At 42.4% G+C, this 18,070-nt stretch overlaps 1 protein-coding gene across 2 annotated transcripts in view; it reads left to right on the plus strand.

Annotated features, from left to right (window-relative positions):
- LOC126260015 (uncharacterized) overlaps positions 1 to 18,070 on the plus strand; it is a 159,822-nt gene that overhangs the window by 76,386 nt on the left and 65,366 nt on the right. For both annotated transcript variants that reach the window (XM_049957176.1, XM_049957177.1), the window contains exons 6-7: positions 543 to 679; positions 12,072 to 12,292. In XM_049957176.1, coding sequence (XP_049813133.1) covers positions 543 to 679; positions 12,072 to 12,292 — 358 coding nt within the window. The remainder of the gene's footprint in view (positions 1 to 542; positions 680 to 12,071; positions 12,293 to 18,070) is intronic.

The raw sequence follows: 18,070 nt of genomic DNA on the forward strand, positions 1-18,070 counted from the left end.
CCATCTGGATCCTTCTCCTGAATACCTGCTCCCCTGAAATGTGCAGATTGGATTACAAGCCCTTCTTCAATCCCACAATCCTGCAGGTGTCAGTCTCCTTTAGTTTCTGTCCTACACCTAACTCCACCCTTGTCCCTCTGCCCCCAACTTCACTGACTCTATATTTACACTCTTCTTTTCTCAGTCAAGTGTGTGTGTGTGTGTGTGTGTGAGAGAGAGAGAGAGAGAGAGAGAGAGAGAGAGAGAGAGAGATTTGGGGGGGGGGGGGGGAGAATTATTTCAGATGAGGAACTTGTCTGAAACCATAACAACATTCTCAATTTATGTGCCTATCAACTGATCATTGCCTGTTGTATACTGTAAATGGTTGCCTTTAAGCCTTTCATTATTTATCAGTGGAATATTAAATATTAAACAATTTGTGGTGTTGCATGAGATTGTTTGTTTTGGATGGTGGCTAGTTCATTTTTTGAGCCCCCAATCCACATACAAGTGCTTCCTCCAAATATTACTAGTAATTAATTTGTAACCTCTTCCACAAGGTCCAGAAGAAGTACGTTCCCGCTCACTGCATTTAATAAATCTAATAAAAGATGCCAAACTGCTTGTCAAACAGAAGTGTACTGTTGTGGAGGAAAGTAGTGATACACTGAAAGAAAAAGCTGTAAATGGATTTGAAGTAAGTATTTATTAAGAAATATAAATGAGACCTTGAACAGTCGTCTGACTTGGCATTACAACTATGTATTGTATGCATGTTGTGTTTGTGAGAAAAATCCTAAATTTTCTGAAGTTGGGGTTAACAAATAAATCGGGTGGGATTTTACATCTACACCTCCATGCCATATTATTATGACCATCTCCTAAATATGACAGACGTAATGAAAAGTGTGGATGAGGAATAGGTATGCAAAGGAACTGAAATGCTGTCCATGCCTTTTTCTCTTGATTTCATAGGTAAAGGAAACAATTTATATGAGTTTCAAAAAGGGTAAATAAATTGCTTTCAAAGTGGGAGCACAGTTTTTAATGGTTTTATGAATAATTTTTATGTAATACGTTATATCCCTGTGCCATTGTTCTCTGAAAAGGAGGTCACCTGCAAGAGCAAGTGAAAGACGTCTCACACACAGCAATTAAACTGTTAACTTTTCAAATAAACAGCGGGGCAACAGGAGTTATTTCAGCTGCTGCTGTTCAGCAAACGCTACTGCAGGGAGATAATGTCTGCAGGCTTGTTATTAATGGTGCATTGGTGGCTAAGACGTGAATTTACTTGATAATATCAAAACTGGATTGCTGCTTTTCTGCTGATAGGAACTTTTTTGTAATGAGTGACAAAATACACGTAATCAGATCGAGAAACCAGTTTTGCAGTTCATAGTGTGGATGGATGTCAGTGTGCAGCATGGCGAGGTTTTACTCTGCTGTGCACGCTGCATATTAGAAATTCACCTACCTCAGAACGGCGTCTGCTCAATGGCCCTTCACTCGGCAGCGTAGGTACTTACAAGATGATGTCAAAGCAGCATTGATAAAAAACACCAGCTAATATCTACAATTACTGAGGCCGCACAACTCTATGAAATAAAGTTCTGTAGAAAAACTGTCATTAAAAAATTTATCAGGCGGTAAGAAAATGGATTGGCTTCTGGAAAATAATGTCCGAAATTTCCACACAAAAATGTTTATTTTGTCCAGCCAAAGAAACAGTAGTATTCAGTTCACATTTAAAGTATTGGCTATTTTCTTTTTGTTCACCGCTGATACACTCAATTCATATGCACAGCAGCCAGAAATCTGTCCAAACCCGACCGGAATTAAACAACGTTTTCACAGTCATTAATTTCACCACTAATTTGAGTTATTACATTCGGTCCTTCTTGTGGATTTCAAAAAAAGAAATTGCTTGCCAAAATGCTCAGTGGTTGAATACTGAAATATGCCATGCGGATACTACGTTAGTCACGACACGTATCAAACACGAGGAATTCAATATTCCTTTACTTTACACATTATTTTGACTCGCACTCGTAACATGACTGTCCACATTCAAAGCTAGCGAGAGACTCCCTTCTTGTGGCCTCACTCCCCGTATAACTATCAGGTAACAAGCGGGAACCGTCTCAATTCTGATTGGCTAACCATACTCGCTGCCAAGCAGAATGCTCGCTCATGATCATACTCGCACCAAAACTGGCCTGCACCAATCCTTACATACAGACGCATCTATGTCATTCTGATATACAAATATTAAAGTAATATTTAATAAATGAAAACAAAAAGGCATTAAATCTGGAAATATCCTTTAGATACAGATAATACTCCAGCTGACTTTCTGGCTGCTCTGTTACAATAGCAATCACACCTAGACATACATCATTTTCCCACGACAGGCTTGTGTGACTTTTGCAGGTCTCTTAAGACAGTATATAATGCAATATTTAAGTATGATGAATGTTCTGTGTACACACACTCATTCACTCACATTTATTCCCACAACAATATTAGATACAAATAATAATTTTGTCTGATTTTTATATTACGAAAACGAAAAATAATTAAAGTTTTAATAGAAAATCTCAATTAATTAATTCTGTACACTGGTAGTTCTGTTTATGTTTTCCAATTAAACCAAAAAATAAACTACTATACTTCCTTACTAAATTTAGTTCCCTAAATGTCGGTTATTTATTTTTTAACAATTTTTTCTATCTCCGAAACTATGGTAATTATAAAGCTGAAATTTGGATGCAATCTTCTCCTGAATGTCAAAAGGTAGTGTATAGATTTTGAAAATGATTGAATAATATTTAATATCCTGGGTGTATACGACCCGGGAGATCCGGGAAAAACCCGGGAATTTTTTCATCCGGGAGAAAACCGGGAAAAACCCGGGAACTTTTCATTGTTTTAGTTTTCAGTCAAATTTTTGTAACTTTGACTGGTAAGAACCAATACTCTAACATAGAATATTACTGTATCTCACTACTGCAGAATAATACTGCAGCAATAAAAAACAAACGAGAGGAAAAAAAACGAAAATAAAACTGAAGTTGCAAAGGAAATGCACTATACACAACAACAAAATACAATGCTCATACAAGCATCTGCCAACAGCAAAATGTGGCAAAGGCTTTAGGAAGACTATGCAGTGTTTCATAACAACAAATTGCCTCCGATGAGCGTGACGTCACAACTGTTTACATTAGATTCATTTGAGCAGTTGTGAGTGAGCTGCGCATGTGCAGTTGAGTCACATATGAGTAGTACCTTCTCCCGTTTCTGCCTACAAAAGTGTGGCAGTTGGCTGTAAAAGCAATAGCAGCAGGCAGCCAGATGCTATCCGGAAAAATTTTACTGGTGTGCCTAAGCTGCCAGATTCATGCGTGCGCAACAGGCCTGGAACTAGGGGGCGGAGACAAACTGGGGTATATGCCCCAGGCGGAAGTTTCAGGGAGGGGGGGGGGGGGGGCAATTTCATATTATTGAGGAAAAGGCCTTGTTTCACAAAGCGCCTAACAACCAGCGAACGTTGGTCTATCGATTACTCACATGATTTTGAAAACATTCCTGTTGGTTTTTGAACAAATTTGAAGTTTATTTCTGAAAGAATAGTAAGTTGATTTTTGAATGCGTGCATAGTGTACATGATGTCTCTGCGAGGGGAATCCCCGTCGCATCTAGAAATAAACTTTCCTGCAGACGAAAGGGGACGAGTCTTTACAAGCTGAGCAGAATAAAGCCAAACAGTTGAATGCCAATTGCTGTTTATGTGGTTGACTGGGTTTACAAATGATCAGCATTGTTATAACTACTAGCGAATTCCATAGATTCAGACTACCAGAGTGGAAATAGATGACTAACGGGAATAACAGGCAACAAAGACTGCGTATTGTCTCCTCCGTGTATCCAAGAAAATGAAATTTTGACAGAAAATTTTTGACCAGACCGCTACACTTCTAAGGGCCAGTAATACAGTCCCCGGCTAGCAGCCGCTGAAGTTCTATTCTTGGAGTAGGGCGGAAAATGTGTTGTTCAAACATGTAACAACCCCTAACCAGAGAATAAATATGGGGTAGGTAAACCGGTGATTGTAGCAGGGTTAATGAAGTTAACCGAAGAAAAAGTTTTGACACTGGCAGGAATAGTTACAGAATTAGTGCTGACAAGATTGTTTGTTAGAACGTGGAAGGAGAAGAAACCGGGACTCACACAAATCACAGAAGAATATGACGATTTCAAATTTATATAAAAATTTCGTACTACTACTTTTCAATCTCATGCTTCAGAAGCTAGAGAGTATGAATGAAATGTGAAACTATTTCCTAACATAAAACTTTTGCTTGCAGTAGGCCTAATAGGCATTTGACATTGGTACTTCGTGAATTATATTCCGTGGTGTTATAAAAATGACTGTTTGTGCCAAAACAGTCTCATTTAGTTGGTGTGTGTAACAATTGCTGCAAGATTAGGCTGGCGTATTTAATTTTATCTAGCAGAGAGTGACAAAATACACGTAATCAGATCAAGGAACTACACCAGTCTTGGGTACTGTTTGTATCAACAGCTTTTCTAGTATTAGACAGTGACATTTGGTTTTTTCATGTAGCAAAACGTTGACGAACTTTGATGAGGTAATAGATTCTTTTGCAGAAAGGAAAGCACATCATGTAAAGCTGTAGCAAGATTAGAGACGGAAAGAAGCTAGGACTTAAGGACTGAAGAAATGTGTTCTACTGTCTTGCTTGCCTCTTGTCTTTACTCGTTTTATGTACCCTATATTTAATTTTATGTGACACAAAACAGCAAGTTATTAGCTAATAGGCAGTAAAGACTGCAGATTTTTTGAAGAGTTCTTGTTCTGCCAGTTACAAATAATCCCATCCAGTATTAATTGTGAGATTTTTTTAAAGAGGGGCAGGATATCAAACTGGCCAATTGGGAGCAGGAGATGTACCACAGGACATTTTAATTTCCACTCGCATGAATATAGTTTGATGGCACCGATTACAAAATATTACATGTCTGAATTCCACAGAGCGAAATACAGAGACATGCGATGGAAGACTGCTGTGTGAAGAGGCGTGGCACTGCACTTTGGCAGACTTAAGACCAAATAACATGTCTTATACATGACCCGTGTTTACGTTAAGTGATTTTGCTGTTTCCTCTTCGTTTATTGCTCTCACATCAAATGAAAACAAATTGGATTTCTGTGGCCAGGAGCTATCAAGTGAATTAAAATACATTCACATAATTACAGAAGGCTAAAATATGTAATTAGTTTCAGATTTTATTTTGTTTCCACCTGTCTGACAGTCAAGCACGAATTGCCTTGCAGAACAATGAAGTTATTTTTGTCGGTTTGTCAAAGAAATCTTTTCTGCTGAGGCAATCAGTTTATTTGAACGAAGTGTTTCATTCCACACTATTCGCTAGTTTCAACTATTCACTACATTTCAAGTTCACATTTTCATCTTCTAGTATGTATGGGATTATGCGTTAATAAAGAACCAAACATGAGATAATACAGTACTGGTACTCCAAGAAAATTTACATCTGAATCTGGACATACGAATGTGCACTTTGAGCCGAATGATGCATTTTATTATGGTTCACAAAGTTCCCATGCTCTTGGAGTATCCTCTAATGCCTGGTTTCTTTTATGACATAATGTAAGATCTATGAATGTTTTACATGTACGGACGTATGGGCTTCCTGCGTCACCGTAGATGCGCAAGTGCGGCGACGCCTGTTATCTGGCGCTATCTGGCAACTGCTGAAATGAATCTATTTCTAACGGGTCACGAGAAAATATTCCGAATGGTTATTTGGAAAGCGCTACTTTCAAAGTAAATTTCTTTTCACGCAAAATGAAATCTGTGCGCGAATGTCCGATGAATTTTTTAAATCACAGAGCGTTTGACTCTCGTAGAAAAATAAAATCTTTGACGATGACCATTTAGAATATTTTCGAGCCCAGAAGATCAGACATATATGTCATTGTTAAAAATTTTACTGGCACTTTTGTGTGATGTATCTTAAAGTGTAACACGCTCAAAAAATATCAACATTATGTGTGAAAGCTTAGCTTCTCTTGCAGCTTATTAATCTTATAGACCAATATTATACGTAAAAGCTTTTCTTTTCTTGTAGCAACACTATGCATATTATTTTAAACCGTTACCTTTTCCTATTTGTGTGTTCGTGCTACTTAACAGTGGTGTTGCTATTGACTAACTACATCACGTGTCCTATGCTCTGAATACGACTGGCTTACAAAAGCGCATCGCTATCTTGATTTCAATTCTTCGCAAAGTAACATGCGGTGTTTGTTGGAATTCGAATTTATACTTTCGTAATATGAAAATATGCAGAGTACATGTTGCTGCACATCAGACATCTTTCCATGACGTGTTTTTTCCCCTGAGTTTCATTTTCTAAAGTGCCTGGAAATTCTGCGCCATTGTATAAAACCACAACCATTGATAGGATTGATAAGTTTTACAGTTCCAAGGAAAAGTATGCTGTTACTTAACATGGAAAAAGTGTATTTTCATCTGGGAGAAAGTGTATTTTTAACCGGAAAATCTGGGAATTTTTTTTTCCTCGTCCACGTATACACCCTGATATCATTTATTTAGGTTCTTGTAGGTGGTGAATGTATAGTCGCTAAAAAGTGACACAGGAGCTGATTTCACACTGCCGTAGTAGCAGGTGTACATGACTCGATGGCTAAGACACAAGTGGCTGTTTCTTTCACAGCCTCCGGCTCCAATACTGTGGGCCGTGTAACAACGAATGTTATTGTGCATTTGCTCGTGACGTTACAAGTGTATTTAGTAATATTGTATAACAAATACTCTACAACAATTTTTGGACAGCCTGTGCATGTTCACCAATATAGATAATTGCTTTTCTCGTGAGAGCAGGAGCTTTCGGCAAAATAACACACTTTTCTGCACGGCTGCCTGCCTGGATAGCCACATGTGCTGATGTTCTTCTTTCGGAACTCAGGTAGGCGAGTCTGATCCGTATCTAATCCACCTAATGAAATAACGACGAGGGCTGATGTGTTGGCCAGCTTGCATGTGGCTTTTGGGCGGTTCCCCACAACCCACTACATAAATATCAGGCAGGTACTCATGTCCTGCCTCAGATACAAGGTACACAAAAATTTAGTACATCCTCACATTTTCAAGTAGGATTAACTGTAGATGCAGACTGATGATTTAATATCTCTGTCAGCAGAGTAAGTTGACAGCGGTTCAGAGGCGTTGCAGCTCATAAGTGAGGAGTGCCACCAGAGGCATGGAACATGAGTCACGTTGGCTGAGCCACTTGCAGCCACAGGCTAAGCAAGCTGCTGCAGCTCAGTCTCATATAGCAAACTGTATTTGCTGTTTTCAATTATACCTGACTTCTATACTGACACTGGTCTTGCTCTGGACCTTGATTTGCTGGCTATCATTCTTGGCATTTGTTGAGTGCTCCATTCACAACAAACTTGGCTTTGTCTACAGCTTATGCATTTGTATCTAGTGTGGACGTTTTATATGGGGTACACAGATTCCATCCTGGAGCTGAAGATGTTCAGTAACCCTTAATCAGCTGCAGCAGTAGTCCACATCACTAGCAGTAGAACTTGAGCAAATACCTCAGACCAAAGGCCAATTGGACATCTGTGACCCTGATTTTAAGGTTCATTGTGTTTGTGTCTTCTCCCTGTAATGCACATCTGGAAATATCCCATGTTCACCTATCCAGAAAATGACTTCCAAATCATGTAGCTGCAGAGTCTGCTGTTACCAGTGTCTACTTTGATAATTGTCTGTGAGCAAAGTGTGTCATGTCTTTGAGTGGATATCTTTGTGGCATGCACCAGTTATACAGCACATTCTGGATGCTGGCTCTTTTATTGTGACAGTATTCATAGAAAATAGTGAATGAACCTTGGCAATCACAATGGACGCTGCCAGAATTACAAAGCAGTCCATACTGTCACAGTAAGTAAAAGAATTCATTTTTCAGTACAGCTTGCCATATAAATATTACTCTTGGTGATACATTAAAGTATTTTAAAATACACTCTTATCATGCAGCCATAACACAGCATCACACTATGTAAATAAACATGTAACATCCTTGTGCACCATCTGAAGGTGAGCCTGAAAAGGCTTGAAAACTTATTAATGGAATAAACAAATACTTAAAAGAGAGACAAATTGCAATTTGATGGATATATATTGTGACATTTGGAATCAGCAGTGTGTGGAAGAGCCCCTGCACCATGAAAAATGATTACTGGATCATACAATATGACCAGTGCGCAAAATGGCCACTATCTAATCTGCTTCATGCCCACAGTAGACAATACAGCTCCTCTCACAGTGACAGCTCAATGCTGGACACTGACTCCATCTGATCTGTGCTGGTTTAGTGCTGTGCATTCCATTGTATCAGCTGCTATTGTCAAAGAAATCATTGAAATGCCCTATCCTAAAATTTGCTATTTCAGACAAGTTCCACCTCAGTGTGTCAAACAGTGGTGGCTGCATACATGTAGATGCTACAGTGTTGATCACGATCTGGCAACCTACACTGCTCAATGGTGTAGCAGAGAATAAAGTCAGTTACAGACACAACTGGATACAACATGTTACTTTAACTCTTGACTTACTGATGACAATCTGAGTACTAACCACTGCACAGAGAGGTTTAACAGCCCAGAGAACTGTTCCTGTACATGTGTCTCTACTTTGAAGGATCATGTTCCTCTACCACATGTGATAAGGAATGTGTAAAATTTCTTCGAAGAATGATGGGTGCCACCGCACTATCCTGACACGTTTACATGTCAAGTCATTGTCAGATGTTTGTGATTGAAGTGTTTGGCATGGTTCTCCATAACCTGCTGCTGATGCCTTGTGATCTTGCATACAAAGTAGATGGGGAGATTTTTCAGGAATTCACCCAGGCCCTCCGTGATTTCATGTCACAGTGTTTAAAAGTTGCGATTGTAGTATATGGGGACTCCACTCAGTACAGAATTTGTACAGTTCTGTAATCATAATTATTTATATGAGGAGTACTCTTAAATTAACATGATTGGCTGTTAAAAAAGAAAAAAATAGATACAACTTTTTATATACAATCTGTATTAACATATTGACATTACTTCTTCACGGTTGTCACCCAAATCCAAACATTTGTTATACTGTGACACCAGCTTCTGTATCCTTTCGTCAAAGAATGGTGCTGACTAATGCTTTAGCCAGTTGACAGCATCTTTGAGCTCATCATCAGTTGTGAAATACTGAGTAGCCAGCCAGGCCGTCATCTTGGTGAAGAGATGAAAAGGTCTGAGTTTTTCCTTTGTTTGATGCACAGTATGTTGTTTGCGAAGGAGAATGACTTTTCTGTGATCATCCCACACCATCTGTTTTGGATTGACCTTTGGAGTTTCATAAGTGTCTTATGATAAACATGAGATGTCACAATATCCTCACATGTTACTCTCATGAAATCTGTTGTCAGAATGCTTTTGCTACCCCAAAAAACTGTGATTATCGATTTGTGGTTTGACAGCATTTGCTTGAATGTTTTGGGCTTATTGGGAGAATGAGTGTGCTTCCACTGTTTGGACTCTTAATTAACATCAGTGTTCTCACACTTCACCCATGCCTCATCCCCAGTCACAGTTCTATTTGGAAATAACTACCCCTCTTCATTGTGGCATTAAAGGAATGTCAAAACTGAACCATTCTTTCAGTTTTAGACATTATGGTACCCACTGTGCACAAACAAAAGTTATGGTAATCTAACCTCTCTGTGACACTATTACAGATGGTTAAAGACTGTTCTCCATGAAATCTGAGGCTCCTCTTCAGGGAGCTTGGAAATTGTCAACCGATATCTTGCATGCACAACGTCATGTTACAACTAAATGTCTTCCTTAACCACTTTCACAATGCTCAACTGTGTGAGTAGCTTTGAATTTTCTGCACAATTCCCTCGCAACACTGTCATTCATAATCCATCCCCATACAAAGGACACAGTCTGTGATGAACCTTGATGACATTAACTTCTCTTCTTTGCAAGAAGCAAATGTCAAAATGTATGTCACAACTGGTGGGAATCCAATATTGCTTCCATTTCATTCACTTGCTGCTTACACACTTATGAACAAAACAGAGAGCTGACTGATACAATATGACCTTCAGAATCTCCTTTTCCAACCACACAAGTGCCATGAAGCTATAAGCATGTATTTATTTTAAAGAGGTTAATTTATGAATATACCTTGTGTACTGTCATGAGGTACAAATTTCATTCTGGAGGAAGGAAGATTAGCATTTAACATACCATCAAAGACAAAGTCGTTGGAAGAGGATCTGCATTCTGATTGGACAAGAATGGGAAGAAAATTTGCTGTAACCTTCTCAAAAGATTTATCCTGGTATTTACCTGAAGCATTTTATGGGTCCATGAAATACTTAAATCTGAATGGGCAGTAGGGGTTTTGATTCATCATTGCTCCCAAACTTGTATCCAGTGCTAAGTTAATCACACCCACATGAATGCAATTTGGTGTTGCAAATAAACTTGTATCATTCAATCAATAAGTGAAAAGCGGCTGTCCAGGTTTGCTTTAGGCACCTTCAGCCAGTATCCAAAACACTCAACTGCTCTGAAAAAGAGTAACCATGTTCAGTAGCTTTCAAAATAAAACAAAACTGCAATTATGAAATGCAAACTGTTCACATAGCATGCTTCAGTTTTATGCTGGAATTCATCACACCAAAGCATTTTGAACTACCTCATTGTAGATGGAACATTGAATGTTAGCCTTCCTTCCTTTCATCACAACAAGTGCCTGTCTTAGAATTTACTTTATAAATATTTCCCTTTTACATATCTTTCAAATACATAAACTAAACTGGACAAATACAAACAATGGGAATGAAATTAAAATGACATTGTGAATTGAATAAATTGCTACTCACTCCATAGAGTAGAAGCTGCATGGCAGACAGCCACATTTAAAAGTAGGATATGGTTCAGCTTCCAGACAAAATCCTTTATCAAGAGAAGAAACACACACACACACAAACACACACAGTCACTGTCGTCTCCAGGTGCTCTGGTCCCTTCCTACTTTTAAATATGCCTGTCTGCCACTCGTTGCCTCCTCTTTGTGGTGAGCAGCATTCTTTCCTGTTCACACTGTTATTGTACAAATATAACTTTGATAATGGAAGAGCAGTTGAACGGAATGTATGGTGTCTTGAAGGGAGGATATAAGATGAACATCAACAAAAGCAAAACGAGGATAATGGAATGTAGTCGAATTAAGTCGGGTGATGTTGAGGGTATTAGATTAGGAAATGAGACACTTAAAGTAGTAAAGGAGTTTTGCTATTTGGGGAGCAAAATAACTGATGATGGTTGAAGTAGAGAGGATATAAAATGTAGACTGGCAATGGCAAGGAAAGCGTTTCTGAAGAAGAGAAATTTGTTAACATCGAGTATAGATTTAAGTGTCAGGAAGTCATTTCTGAAAGTATTTGTATGGAGTGTAGCCATGTATGGAAGTGAAACATGGACGGTAAATAGTTTGGACAAGAAGAGAATAGAAGCTTTCGAAATGTGGTGCTACAGAGGAATGCTGAAGATTAGATGGGTAGATCACATAACTAATGAGGAGGTACTGAATAGGATTGGGGAGAAGAGGAGTTTGTGGCAAAACTTGACCAGAAGAAGGGATCGGTTGGTAGGACATGTTCTGAGGCATCAAGGGATCACCAATTTAGTATTGGAGGGCAGCGTGGAGGGTAAAAATCGTAGGGGGAGACCAAGAGATGAATACACTAAGCAGATTCAGAAGGATGTAGGTTGCAGTAGGTACTGGGAGATGAAGAAGCTTGCACAGGATAGAGTAGCATGGAGAGCTGCATCAAACCAGTCTCAGGACTGAAGACCACAACAACAACAACAACTAAAAGAAAATGTTTGTAAGTAGTTTTTATTCCTTATTAGAAAAAAACCACATAGTTTTGGATTGCAGGAAAGCAACAGCAATGAGTCTACTGCTCACAGTGATGTTGCAAAACCATCAAACACAAGGCGTGGGCTCTGTAATCGACGAAGCAAGGCATATGAAAGTTTTGTGTTGAAGAATAGACATCACCTGAAAACTGAGCTACGTTTATGTGAACGCGCTTGCCAGAGAGTTCTGATGTACTCCAATAACTTCCTACACAGGCAGCTGAAAACTTCACCTAACCAGTAAGTTTAGTATTTCTTTAAACACTTATGTACTTTGTTTCATAGTTTAAACAATGGAAAACCCAGGATGGTATAATGACATTATTATAAAAAGGAAAGATTGCTACTCACGATACAGCAGAGGTTTTGAGTTGCAGACAGGCACAACGAAACAAGTACTAAACACATAAGCTTTCAGCCAGAAGGCTTTCTTCCAAAATAGACAACACACATTTGTGCGCGCATAGACACACACACAGAATGCAGTTCACACACACTGTGTTTGATGGAAGAAGCAATTTGGGTGGTGAAAAGGGGTAGCTGGGATGGGGAGTGGGAGGGAGAGCAGTATGTGGGTTGGAGATGGTAAAGTGCTATTTGTGGGAACATATAAGGACAAAGTGGGGAGAGGGTGAGGCAGTTAAGTGCAGTTGGAAAGTTAGATGGAGGGCAGGGTGAAAGGGGCTATGGAAAAGGAGCAAGGTGAAAAGACTGTGGCTGCTTGGTGGTATAGAGGGTTGTGTAGTGTTGGAACTGGAACAGCATAGGGGATGGGGGAGGGGGGGGGGGGGAAGGGGGTAAAAGGTTGAGGCCAGGAGGGTTACGGGAACAAAGGATATATTGTAGTGAGAGATCCCACCTGCACAGTTCAGAAGCCTGGTTTTAGTGGGAAGAATACAGATGGCATAGCCTGTGAAGCATTCATTGAAACAAAAAATGTTGTATTGGGCAGCATGCCCAACAACTGGGTGGTCCAGCTGTTTCTTGACCACAGTTTGTCGGTGGCGATTTATGCAGACAGACAGGCTGTGTTGTTGTCATTTCCATGTAGAATGCAGCACAGTGGTAGCAACTTAGCTTATAGATCACATGTCTGATTTCACAGTTCACTAAACCATTCAGTGGAACAGGTCATGACTGGGGTAGGTGGTGGTGGGAGGAGGATATATGGGACAGGTCTTGCTTCTAGGTTTATTGCAGGGACGTGAGTCATGAGACAAAGGATTGGAAGCAGGTGTTGTGTAGGAATGGACAAGGATATTGTGTTGGTTCGACGGGCAGTGGAATACCCCTTTGGGAGGTCTGAGGAGGATGGTGGGTAGGACATTCCTCATTTCAGCACAAGAAGAGAGGTAGTCACAATCCTGCCGGAGAATATGATTCAGTTGCTCCTGTCCGGGATGGTACTGAATTACAGGGGAATGCTCCTCTGTGGCTGGACAGTGGAACTTTTGGATGTGGTGCGTGACTGGAGAGATGAGCCCAGGAGAGCTGTTTCTGTACAAGGGTAGGAGGGTAATTACAGTCTGTGAAGGCCTCAGTGAGACCCTTGGTATGTTTTGAGAGGGACTGCTCATTATTACACCCGTGACCATTGCATCTGTAGTTGTATGCCTTCACAGACCGCAATTACCCTCCTATCCTTGTACAGAAACAGTTCTCCCATGCCTTATGTCTCCAGGCACACACCACATCCCAAAGTCCCACCATATGGCTACAGAGGAACATTCCCCTCGTGACTCAGTACCACCCTGGACTGGAGCAACTGAATCACATTGTCTGTCAGGATTTTTACTACTTTTCATTGTGTCCCTAAATGAGGAATGTCCTCCCAGCTGTCCCACAGTGTGCCGGCCGGAGTGGCCGAGCGGTTCTAGGCGCTTCAGTCTGGAACCGCGCGACCGCTACAGTCACAGGTTCGAATCCTGCCTCGGGTATGGATATGTGTGATGTCCTTAGGTTAGTTGGGTTTAAGTAGTTCTAAGTTCTAGGGGACTGATGACCTCAACTGTTAAGTCCCATAATGCTCAGAGCCATTTGAACCATTTTTTTGTCCCACAGTGGTCTTCCACCATCCATCGAACCAACACAATATTCTCGTCTGTCCCTACACAACTCCTGCTCCCAATCCCTTGCCTCATGGCTCATATGCCTGTAGTAGACCTAGATGCAAGAACTGTCTCATACATCCTCCCACAACCACCACCACCACCACCACTACCACCACCTATTCCAGCCCCCTGCGGGTCTGGGGTAAGAATAGGCCTGAGGTATTCCTGCCTGTCATAAGAGGCGACTGAAAGGAGTCCCTCCCCCTCAAGGGGGTAGTTTGCGCCTGCGTCCGGAGACGGACGGTTCAACGACTTACATTTGTGGTCATTTCGGTTTTTCGCTTATTCTGGTTTCTTCCTTCTTTTGTTTGTTTCCTTTCTTTGTCCTTCTCCCTCTCTCACTGTCTTCCTTACTTTTTACATTGCCTCCTTCTCCTTGCCTTCTTGTCCACCCTATGGTCTCCGACTCGGCATTAGAGACAGTATGTCCATTCTCTCCTTCTTTCCCTTTTTTTCGTATTCTTCTTTCCTCCCTGTGCGTGCCTGAAGGCCAACCCACGTGTTCGCACACTTAGCCGGTGATGGGGTAAAGCGTAATTCCCCGCCCTGGGTAGACAAGTCAGGCCCATGCGTACCCCCTGGTAAAGGCCAGGCCCGGGAAGGGGTGATTGCCCGAGCTGACACCTTCCGACCATGCCGATTGGTCCCTCCGTCCGTTTCTCGGGAGGCGTGACCTGAGGTGTAAACATTCACCTAAGGCAGGAGCGCCCTCTGAGAGGGTCCTCACAAGGAAAGAGTGCGCCATCAGAGACGCTGGCAATCATAGGGGATTCATCCGCAATGGATTTCTCTTCTTCTTCTCTCTTCTGCCCAAAAACGGAAACTTGACCAGCCACCAGTGACAAAAGTACTACCACCTGCCCCAAAGTTCCTTGTAGTTTCTAGATCTGAGGATGGCAAGGAATTTGCATCTGTCAACCCTTTCATTATTCAGAAGGGCGTAGATGCCATAGCCGGACCTGTCAAATCTTGTACCAGGATGCGTAACAGTACCTTGTTGTTGAAAACTGAGAGTGCCTTTCAGGCACAAAAACTCCTTCGGGCCACACTCCTGTACACATTCCCTGTCCGGGTGGAGGCTCACCGCACTTTGAATTCGTCACGTGGTGTGGTATCTACTACATCATTCGACGGATTGACTGACGAGGAGATTCAGTCTTACCTCACTGAGCAGGGCGTGACGGCTGTCCATAGGGTCATGAAAAAGGTCGACAATGACTTTGTACCGACCCAGACACTTTTCTTGACCTTTGATAGTGTTCAGCTGCCGTCGCGCATCAAAGCAGGCTATGAGTTTATTTCTGTTCGCCCCTATGTCCCGACACCTACGCGCTGCTACCAGTGTCAGCATTTTAACCACACCCACCAGTCTTGTTCTAATGCAGCTAAATGCATCACTTGTGGCAGGGATGCCCATGAGGGTGACTGTCCACCTCCGTCTCCTCGTTGCGTGAACTGTCAGGGTGACCATGCATCGTCCTCTCGCGACTGTCCTGTCTACAAGGATGAATGCTGTATACAGGAAATTTGGGTCAAAGAGAAAGTGTCCACCTCGGCTGCTCACAAGCTGTTTGCTAATAAGAAGCCCACGCTGCTCACAGCAGGGAAATACAGTACCGTCCTTGCCTCTCTTCGGCCTACCATGGAGGTATCAATGCAGCAGACATGCGATCTGAACTTTAGCGTTACGGTCGTCCGTTCGGCCAGTGCTAAGATCGCCCGGTCAACGTCTCCTCTTCCTCCCGTCACCCCTAAGACACAAGCACCTTCATCAGCTTCTGCCAAGACTAAGACCCAGAAGTCAGATGCACTGGCCTTCAAGAAGGAACCGTCCTGTGAAGACTTCTTACGTACCCCGAACTCCCAGCCATCGACCAGTACTTCGACTAAATGACCTTCCAAGAAGGCTCATAGGAAGAAAAGTTCTCCTTCTCCGCCACAGTGCGTTTCTTCTCCTGCGCCTCACAGCAGTTGCCGCCCCAGGCAGTCATCCGTTTTGCCTGGCCACACCGCTGGTAGCCGAACATCTGGCCATTCACCAGCGGAGGAAGTTCCCCCTCCCAACCATCTTAACATGGTGGTCGACCAACCTATTGAAAAAATGGACAATGACTCTCCACCTACTGATAGCGGCAGCGGTGCTCGCTCGAAGCCAGGCCCTCAGCGGCCTTCGAGGTGACCCCTTCTTGCTTCTCCTTTTTCTTTTTCTTCTCATGATGGCACTTCTTCATTGGAATATTAGCGGCATTCACTCCAACCGAGAGGACTTAAAATTGCTGCTACGCTTGCAATGTCCGCTCGTAGTAGCTCTCCAGGAAACGAAGCTACGCCCATGCGATCGTATTGGCTTGGCACACTATACCTCTGTGCGTTTTGACCTACCCCCTGTGGCAGGTATTCCGGATCATGGAGGGGTTATGTTGCTGGTCCGGGATGATATTCTCTACGATCCCATCACATTGCACACTGATCTGCAGGCAGTTGCCGTCCAAATTACTCTCCCCACTTTCACATTTTCCATTTGTACTCTTTACACTCCATGGTTGACTGCCGTTACTAGGGCAGACATGATGCAAATTATTGCTCAGCTACCTGCAACATTTTTGTTGACTGGAGACTTCAATGCCCACCATCCCCTTTGGGGCTTTCCAGCATCCTGCCTGAGAGGCTCCCTGTTAGCAGACCTTTTCAACCACCTCAATCTTGTCTGCCTCAATACTGGCACCCCTACTTTTCTTTCGGACACAACTCACACCTATTCCCATTTAGACCTCTCTATATGTACTACCCAACTTGCACATAGGTTTGAGTGGTACGCTCTTTCTGATACGTATTCGAGCAACCACTTCCCTTGTGTTATCCATCTCCTGCATCATATCCCATCTCCAAAGCAGACTGGGGGCTCTTCTCTTTCAGGGCGACATTTCAGGATCAAAACTTTGCAAGCTGCAATAGTCAGGTTGCACACCTCACGGAAGTCATTCTCACTGCTGCTGAATATTCCATCCCTCATGTCCGCAGCTCGTGGTCGTGCGGTAGCGTTCTCGCTTCCCACACCCGGGTTCCCGGGTTCGATTCCCGGCGGGGTCAGGGATTTTCTCTGCGTCGTGATGACTGGGTGTTGTGTGATGTCCTTAGGTTAGTTAGGTTTAAGTAGTTCTAAGTTCTAGGGGACTGATGACCATAGATGTTAAGTCCCATAGTGCTCAGAGCCGAGCCATCCCTCATACTACATCTTCTCCATGTCGCGTATCGGTCCCCCGGTGGGCCGCAGCATGTAGAGACGCTATACATGCTCGTCGACGTGCTTTATGCACCTTTAAATGCCACAATACGATGGCGAATTGTATTAATTATAAACGATTACGTGTGCAGTGTCGTCGTGTTAAGTAAGAAAGCCAGCTGGGCTGCTTTCACAAGCTCCTTCAACAGTTTTACTCCTTCTTCTGTTGTTGGGGTAGCCTGCACTGACTATCTGGCACTAAGGTCCACTCACCAGTTTCTGGCTTGATGGTCACGAGTGGCGTCCTTGTGGCCCCTGACGATGTCTCCAATGCCTTCGGCCGATTTTTCACAGAGGTTTCGAGCTCCGCTCATTATCACCCTGCCTTTCATTCCCCGAAAACAGGCAGAGGAGGCAAGGCCACCTAACTTCTGCTCCTCGAATCATGAAAGTTATAATGCCTCATTCACCATGCGGGAACTCGAAAGTGCACTTGCCCGGTCACGGTCCTCCGCTCCGGGGCCTGATTCTATTCATATTCAGATGCTGAAGAACCTTTCTCCTGCGGGTAAAGGTTTTATTCTTCGTACTTATAATTGCATCTGGATTGAGGGTCATGTTCCCACATGCTGGCGCGAATCTATTGCTGTCCCGATTCCTAAGCCGGGGAAGGACAAGCACTTG

This window comes from Schistocerca nitens, chromosome 5 (genome assembly GCF_023898315.1).
Source record: "Schistocerca nitens isolate TAMUIC-IGC-003100 chromosome 5, iqSchNite1.1, whole genome shotgun sequence".
Taxonomy (NCBI): Eukaryota; Metazoa; Arthropoda; class Insecta; order Orthoptera; family Acrididae; genus Schistocerca; species Schistocerca nitens.